The sequence below is a fragment of the Apaloderma vittatum genome, unplaced genomic scaffold (assembly GCF_000703405.1).
Source record: "Apaloderma vittatum isolate BGI_N311 unplaced genomic scaffold, ASM70340v1 scaffold28425, whole genome shotgun sequence".
NCBI classification, from domain to species: Eukaryota; Metazoa; Chordata; class Aves; order Trogoniformes; family Trogonidae; genus Apaloderma; species Apaloderma vittatum.
The window spans coordinates 12,322-20,789 of NW_009716945.1; the positions used below are offsets into that span (position 1 = coordinate 12,322).

The window sequence follows — 8,468 nt, forward strand, 5'->3', positions numbered from 1 at the left end:
GTGCTCCAGGGGGAGTGTGCCACAGGCGAGTAAGAAGTGAGATGATTGGTTGACACTGGCTCAAGCATGGAGTACGTGGACACTACTCCATTTAACTAACACATGGTTAAGGTGTTTCATCAGGGTCAGCATCCAGTACACGCTCAGGGGGACACAGTTTTGCTTTTTCACTCAGGAGATGTTGCTTGTGTGGTCGGTCTAGGCATAACTTTGTGCTGCTGCTTGATGCAAACCCCAAGGCTGCTTAGCCTACAACCTAAAGCTCAGCTGTAACTCTTGGTGTACCTGACACTAGAAACTGGAGAAAAACCTCTGATGCTGCTGCTAAGAGCCTCATTTTGAGGAAGGCAGAGCAGCTGTCTGGACTGGTTAGTCCCAAGCTGGCTCTCACTGAAGCCCTTTGTTTCACTCTCGAAAGCAGGTGACTTGCTAAGTTGTCTCACAGAGCGGTGGGCCCCTTGCAAGATCCCCGTGAGCCAGGGCATGTGGAGTTGAGCATCTCCTGAAGCGTAGGGCACACGGTGATGTTTGGCCGGGTGCGGATGAACGTTGTGGTTCTGTGGCTTAGTGTCAAGTATTGATCAGTTGTCCTCTGCTGTAGTTTTTGTCCTTAAAAGCTTTTGCCACCGCTGAACTGTAATGCTGTTTTAATGCTTTCCAAATTTGGAATTGAGGTTTCTCTCTGTGTGGTCCTTAATAGGAAAATGTAATTTCTAGAAAACTGAACAGAAATCCCTTTGGCTCGGCAGGAGCTGAGGAAGATTCTAAAATACCAAGCCCTACACTCCAACTTTATTACTTTGTTTTCTTAAATCTTGCTGTATTTTGTGGATCATAAGAATTGCTTGAAGATGATAATGTTCTGTGAAAGAAAACCAATTGATGGTATATTGTGACAGGAAACGTAGGGTGTGAGGAGTCTTGATTTTTGGAAAACTGCTAAAAGGATTAACTTGATTTGGCCAGACAGATCATGAGTATCTTGAAGCAGCGTCACTTTTGCGGAAAGTTAGGGTTCAGTGCCAAAACAAAAATTACCTTAATGTCTTGCTTTACTGGATTATATATGTGATCATGGGTCTGCCATAGTTCTCACATAGTGCCTTTCATCTTTTAAAATCGATTGCTTCTAATTTTATTTTCTTCTAATTAAAAAAAAAGTTCTTAAATTTTTCAGTACTTGATTTTGTCCATGCAAATAACAAAACTAAAGATTATTGATGTCAGTACTGGAAAACCAAAATCTAACTGAAATGCTCTAATATAATTTTGCACCCTGCTAATAAAATTAATGTAAATGGCAAATATTCTTTAACAGCCTTAATTTGAAAACTTTACGCACTCTTCAGAATGAAATACATTTACCTAAATGTTACTATTTTTACATGAATACAGTGCCAACAGGCAGTGATGAACCTAGGAAAAATAACTGCTGCTGACACAGAGAAACCCAGAGGACTAGTTTTGATTTGCCATGTTCCTACTGGTGGCTGGGTATTGCTCCTTCTAGAGTAGTTTTTCATTAAATACTTCCTGCTTTGTATCGTAGCTGGATGCTTTTACTTCAGATAATGTGCGATATGAAACTCTGGGGTTGTCTGGCTTCTCACTGTCATGCATCACGAGGATGACTTCCTTGGCTTAGGAAAAGAGTGTCCTTTCCTTATGTCTTTGAGTGGAAATGGGGGAGCTGGGATTGTCTTGTGAAATATTAGGTTTAAAACAGTCAGCAAATTAAAATATGCTCCTTGGATTGTGCTAAAGAAGGCTTTAAAAATAGCACCTTCATTGCGAAGCTTCTCTATATTATATGACACAAACACAAATAGTGAAGACATAAACGTGTAGCAAACAGTACAGTCATTTACTGTTACCGGTTTGGTTGGTATCAGCATGCCTGCTCTGTGCTGTTTGTGGGGAGTTCCAAAGCTTGCTTTAGTCATCTTAATATTTCACAATTGTTGGTTGAGTTTCCTCGTTGCTGCTGTTCTTACCCAATGCAGTCGGCATTAGGAGACCCTCTGACCAAATGAGCTGAGAAAGGACAGCGTGTCTGTCAGCAGCAGGGGTTTTCCTGGTGCCAGGGACACTATGGCGGCTCAGTAGTGAAATGGCGAGAGAGTAACTCCTGTGGTGTATCTTGCCCAAAGACTGGTTGCTGGCTTGGAGGGTGAAGATCCCTCAGTTGCCTCAGTGAAGATCCCATTGTAAATAGGGAAATCTGAGCATTCTCTTTCCCAAATTACCCAGCTTGTATTTAGTTATTTGGGTGTGGATGGTGGCTGTGGATCTGCTTCATTTACTGGGAACTGACCACTTGCGTGCTTTCTCCCCTCTTCAACCTAGCCTTTATTTCTGCTGAGGTTATTTGTTTGTTTTTCAGATGAGACCCTTTTTGCTCTTCCTGCTACATCTGCGCCTCTGATGCACTCCTCTGCAGGCAAGTTCTTTCTGCTCACCTTTGTCTGAATACATCCTGCATTTCTGATCTGATCTCGTTAACCCTTTCCAATTAGTCTGCCTTTACTAAAAGTCAGCATGGGTCCAAGAATAGCCCCTGCCACATATTTCAGATTTGACTTTTCAGTTGCTCTGTTCAAGAAGTTAATGTGCATTCATTTCTTTACATGGTGAACTGCTTTATAAACAAGCTACAGCCATCTGTAAATTCTTGGGCCCCTGATGTAGGAGAGAATTCAATACTATTAACAGGTTAACACAATCACAGCGTAGCTGCTTTACTGATTTGGGAGAAAGATTTAATCTGTAGTAACTTTCTGCAGTATTTTATAAAAGTAAACTTTGTACCCATAGCTCCACTGTCCACCAAATCTCTATTTAAAAAAAAAGTGTGGAGAAAACCAAACTTCTTACTGGCAACCACATTTGTGCCTATGCACAAGCACACACCCCCACTCTCTCTGTCTCCCCTTGTCACCCCATGCTCCCTCTCTGACTTGATTGATATTGCCTGCTGTACTCAGATGCTCTGTACTTGTCTGGCATCTCCAGCTTTACTGTGATCTTTATGCTGCATAAAGTTGCTGCTTCTCTAGCCTCTCACATACTTCTCTGCTAGAAGAGGTGAAATAGAAGAGCATAGTTTAACTGATATTTCGCTTTAATGGCTTGTAGTGTTTATGACAGAACTTGGAAGAACCTCTTAATAACTAACATGTAAACCTGTCGTGAAAGTTTGCATTGACTTTAAGAGCACTTATATTCTCTAACTTTCCTTTCTGTCCACGGTCACAGAAAAAGTTATGGACTTGCAGGAGCAGCCAAGTAGCACTAAGTCGCTTGGTCAAGAGGATTTTACCGCAGTCCCGCTTGATACTGCTCCTTCTCTTCCCTCCTTCTCTCCTATCTCAGCTGATCCTTTTAAAGAGCACACAGCCTTTGATACATTCTCAGATGGATTACCTGCAAGAGGCATTTACAAAGAAAATGCAAGTGAGGTTTATAAAGAAACTATGGAAAATGCAAGAAATCCATTTCTTATAGAGGGCAATGAAAAAGACATTTCAGAAGTTAAATACTCAGAACCCCCATTTGCTAAAGCGGAAGCAACCATTTTATCTCAAGCTAAAGAAGAAACACAGCTAGAGGGCCCTAAAGAATTACCTAATCTGGAGAAAATGCCTGCAGAGCCGCTGAAAATCTCTCCAGAAACTCCTCAAGATTTGTTTGAGAAAAACGAGGAAGATCTCTTCTATAACAGAGACAAATACAGAGGTGAGGATCATGGGGAAAAAGGAGTGCTGAAAGAAGACCCTCTTAGGAGGGAAGAATATGCAGACTTCAAACCATTTGAGCCAGTATGGGAAGGGAAAGGTGCTAGTTACGGACTGAGCAGCACGGGAGAGGATGTTGGAAATAAGGCAGATGCCAAACTAGGGAGTAGTTTAGATGAGAAGTACAGCGTAGATAATCTGAATGTGCAGAAAGATTACGAAAGAGAGAGTGAAGGCAGCACTGAAGATCGCTCTTTCCCAAGTACCCCAGAAGCTGCAAAAGAACCTTCCCAGACTTACATCACTTGTACTAAATTTGAGTCCTCTGTAAGTCCTGATGGTAACAAAGTCAAATCTCTTTCTCCGCTAGAGAAAGGCACTTCAGAAAATAGAACCGATGATGAGAAAAAAATTGCAGAAATGAAAGCTCAGATGAGCACAGAACAAGGTGATTTTAGCACTCGAGCAGTTGGCAAGCAGGAAGGCCAGGAAGCTGACTATGCTAAAGCAGAGAGTGTATCAACAGTGCCATCTGACACTACAGCAAATATGCCTGAAGGTCTTACTCCGGATCTAGTACAAGAAGCATATGAAAGTGAAATGCATGATGCAGCATGTACAAAACTTGCTTACGAAACAAAGATTGATTTAGTTCAAACCTCTGAGTCAGTACAAGAGACGCTGAAACCCGTGACACAAATCTGTCCCTCCTTCGAAGGGTCAGAAGCTGCTCCATCACCAATATTGCCAGATATTGTTATGGAAGCCCCACTGAGCACCGGGACTGCTGGCACAGAAACATCTGCTGTGCAGCCTGAAGCTTCCCCATTAGAAACATTTATTACTACTGCTAGTTACGAAAACGTAAAAGAAGAGGCTGAAAAACCTCCATTATACCAAGAGGCAGTGAAAGTACCACCAATGCAGGCACAAGAAGCAAAAGAGGCATTGACATTTAAAAAATCTGATCATGAGAGTAGCTCCAGTCCTGAAGATACAGAGACTCCATATATATCTATTGCATGTGATTTAATTAAGGAAACAAAAGGCTCTGGTGAATCTGCTTCTCTGTCCTTTCCAGATTATTCGAAGACACTGATAACAGAATGCGCTTCTCAGGATGTGCCTGAACACAAGGAACTAGTTGAAAAACTGTCTCCGCAGTTTGGGAAATCTGACTTGTTTAATAGCCAGGTGATACCTGACTTCACCGAGAAAGTGAGCAAAGATCCATCTCTCATCTTAAAAAGTCAGTCAGCTGAGAGTATTGTAAGTGATGATGAACGTGAGGAACAACTGGTGGATTCAGTGCCTGCTGCAGGCAAGCCTTATCTGGAGTCTTTCCAGCCCGAACCGGACTCTTCCAAAATCGTTGCTGCTCTGCCGTCTGAGCTGACACCTACAAAAATAGCCAAGGCAGAGAAGATTCCTCTTCAAATGGAAGAAATGAATGCTACGGCTTATTCAGCTGATGTATCTGTTGCTACAGAACCAAAACCAGGAGACAACAAAGATCTCTCGCCCATGGAGTCTTCTCCAGTCTCAGTGGAAGAAGACTTTGTGATGTTAGCTCATCCTAAAACTGTTCCTGAGTTCATGGCAGAAGCTGCTGACAGAGAAGTAATGTCCAAAGATAAAAGTGCAGAGCCCAGCAAGGCGATCGAAGGTGAGAAGAGGCAGTTGCCTTGCCCAGAGCTACCCTGTGATCTGTCTGCCAAGAATGTAGAGGTAAAAGCTGAGGAAGATACCAATGCCTTGAAAAAGTCCTTCGAGGCTGTGGACAGAAAAGTGCCTGAAGCATCCATGACATCCCTACCGGCTAAAGATATCTCTCCTTTATCTGCTGAAAAAGAGATAGTCAGTGTAGTAAAACCAGAAGCTTTTGAGAAGGAAGCTGAGCAAGAAGCTGCTTCTGTTAAGGAAAAGGAAAAACCTACTGCTGTATTTTCAGCAAAGCTGAATAAATCTTCAGGTAATCTGTGTATGCTGTCTTGCGGTTTGCTAATCTGCATAATTCTTTAGCTAAATTTAAGCATGTCATGACTTCACTCTTTTAAAGTAATTTTCTGTAAACTTCTCTATTTAAGCTGAGAGTAACAGAACATGTTAGTGCCTGCACTTTATCTTTTTCATATTCTGATTGCTTTAGTGCTTTTTTTTTTTTTCCCCCCTGTTTATCAGAGATGGACTCACTGTCTCCGCTTTAATCCTTCAGTTCTGCTGCTGGTGATCTGTTGGTACAGAGATAAGTCACTACTCGCTGCAAGCTCTTCTGTCTACAGGCTGGGCATTAGGTGGCCTTCCAAACTTGTAAGCTGAGGGTAGTGTTTTGGTCTGCTCTGTGTACGTGGTTTGAAGAGGCATTTCTTTTCATACACAGTTCGGACATCAGGCTTTGAAATTTAGGAAAATACCCTTGTTGCTAAAGTATGTGTCTGGAGTCTGGAAAAGAACGTGCACATCTGCACTCACATGACTTGCAGCTTGCACTGGATCAAGTGGTTTAAACTAAATAGTGCACATGAGGGAGCTTAGTATTCACGTTACTTGGAAAGTGGCCATTAAGAAGTATCCTGCAGACATTGAAATTGGTTTATACACAGCACAGATATTAATTTCCATTTCTCTTTTCAGGTGGGGCTTGCACTTCAGCGTAGTCTTGTGTAGTCGAGGTAGCAGAAAGTTGAAGGAATCTTAAGACCACCATTGTTGTGTTGCATTCTGTTCCCTAAACTGATCGCCTCCTGGAATTCCAGCTCTTTTAGGCTACTTTGCTTTTTGATATCATGGCACGCTGCTGCTGCTGAAGTCTTGCACTAGAAGCTTTCCCAATTAAAAACAGCTACTGCAGAAAGCGCAATGACTGCGCTCTAAATAGAAAACTAGGTATTAGTTTGACTCAGCAGTAATATATTTGTGCAGTAGCTGCAGCCTGTGGTTCATAAAATACTACATTCCTAAATGTGTGTCTTTTACATCAAATGTTCTGGAAAGAAGTAACGGGTATATGCTGAGGGGAACATCAAGTATTGGTGCAATTGAAATAGGACTTGCAAACAAGGTAAGATGTGTAGTTTTGTGTTTAACTTTGCGTTATAGTTGCCATTCTTCCTGCCTGACCTCTTCTGTACGTACAGGTAGGCAGAGTTTCCCTTTTCTCATACAATGAGATTTCAGTGATACCTGCACTGTTAAAACACTGTGTACATGTTCTATGAAGACTTCTCTGCTTGTGCTCAGGCTTCCAGTACTATCTTATACTTCATGTCAGGGTGCTAATTTTTTAGATGTCAAACTGCTTCAAAAAGAAAGAAAAAATGGATATTACACTTGGTATACTAGCTTTTTTTGTTAGTTCTTTTAATGGGAAGTCTTTGCAGAGGTGTCTTTAATCATTGCACGGAAGTAGTAAACTGGGACTGGCAAATAACAGCCTTGGGAAGACTGACTCTTACTTTGGATCTGACAAGGGCAGCAGCTGTGTTCTGTGTATGGGAAACTGTCAGAGAAGCTGCACATAAAACCATTTGCCACAGCAGGGGAGGAGAGTTGAATGGTGTCTTCGTTCTCCCATCTGGTGGCACGGTGCTGGGATGGGGCACACATCCGTCCAGCACTGGTGTGAGCTCAGGGGTGGGAGGTGGGCCAGGTGCAGGGCTGGGAGACTGGGGAGCTGTCGCCAATCTTTCTGTCAGTGTTGTGCTCACTGTGAAGCAGCTACAATTTTAGTTTTTGACATGTTGTGTTGTTTGGGACAAAATAATGTGTTTTTTACATTACTCTGGAAGAACATTTTCTTTAAACAGGTGAGAATGCTAACTCAAAAGTATGGCCCCTTTTTTCTAGCTTTTTTGGTTTTCCCACAATCTGTGGTCTTCCCTTTGCTTACTTTTGCTGTGTTATAGAATACAGGACTGGACTTCCAAGATGTGACTGGGGAGTCCAACGACAAGCCATGAATAAAATCAGTCACTGGTTTTAATATCGTGCTACGTCAGCACAATTTCAAGGTAGCATCAAAGAACTAACACTTTCACTTGTCCTTCTCACTCGCAGGAAGGAGGAGTAATTCATGACAAGGCCAAGAAGTGGATCTATGCATGTGTTTGGCCTTCTGAGTCTGCCTTTATTGTATGGGGGTTTTTTGCATCTTCCCATCAGTAGAACTGAAATAGATTTTACTGTTTCTCAAGACTTCTAGAAATCAGTTGGTGTGATTGACTGATGTTTGTTAAAACTTGAATCTCAACTGCCTTGCTGGTGCACTTAAATTGAGGTTCTTTAACGTTTACTTGAAAGCTAACCTAAATGCTGCCACGCCTGTGTGTAGCTTCAAACAGTCACAGTGGACTTCAGGGAGCTAACAAACTCCAAAAGAGTTGCAGATTTATGTATTTTTTTAAAAAAAAAATTCCACCACTCCAATAAAGCAAATGTAAAGCTTTGAACAGCCTCCTGAGTAAAGCAAAGTTTGGTTAATGGCAGTCCCTTGAGCAACCTGTTTTATTTAGTAATGGTGTTCAGACGACAAGGACCTTGTACTTGACAACTGCAGATTTAAAAACCAAACAAACAAAAACCCAAACCAAATTCAGAACTGTAATTAACAAGAAAGAAACCCCTTTGCTCACAAAAGGATCCTGTTAATAAACATTTCAACTCACCTGCATCACCAGCAATTCCTACTGAGATAGATATGGTGATCCTTTTTATTTCTTTATTTTTTTTATCCTT

At 41.8% G+C, this 8,468-nt stretch overlaps 1 protein-coding gene across 1 annotated transcript; it reads left to right on the plus strand.

The window, feature by feature from the left end:
* Positions 1-2,391: 2,391 nt before the first annotated feature.
* LOC104274190 (reticulon-4-like) lies at positions 2,392-5,821 on the plus strand. Its single transcript, XM_009869738.1, has 2 exons — positions 2,392-2,440; positions 3,256-5,821. Exons 1-2 carry the CDS (start codon positions 2,425-2,427, stop codon positions 5,754-5,756), a joined length of 2,517 nt encoding a protein of 838 aa, XP_009868040.1. The 5' UTR covers positions 2,392-2,424; the 3' UTR covers positions 5,757-5,821.
* The last annotated feature ends 2,647 nt before the right edge of the window (positions 5,822-8,468 follow it).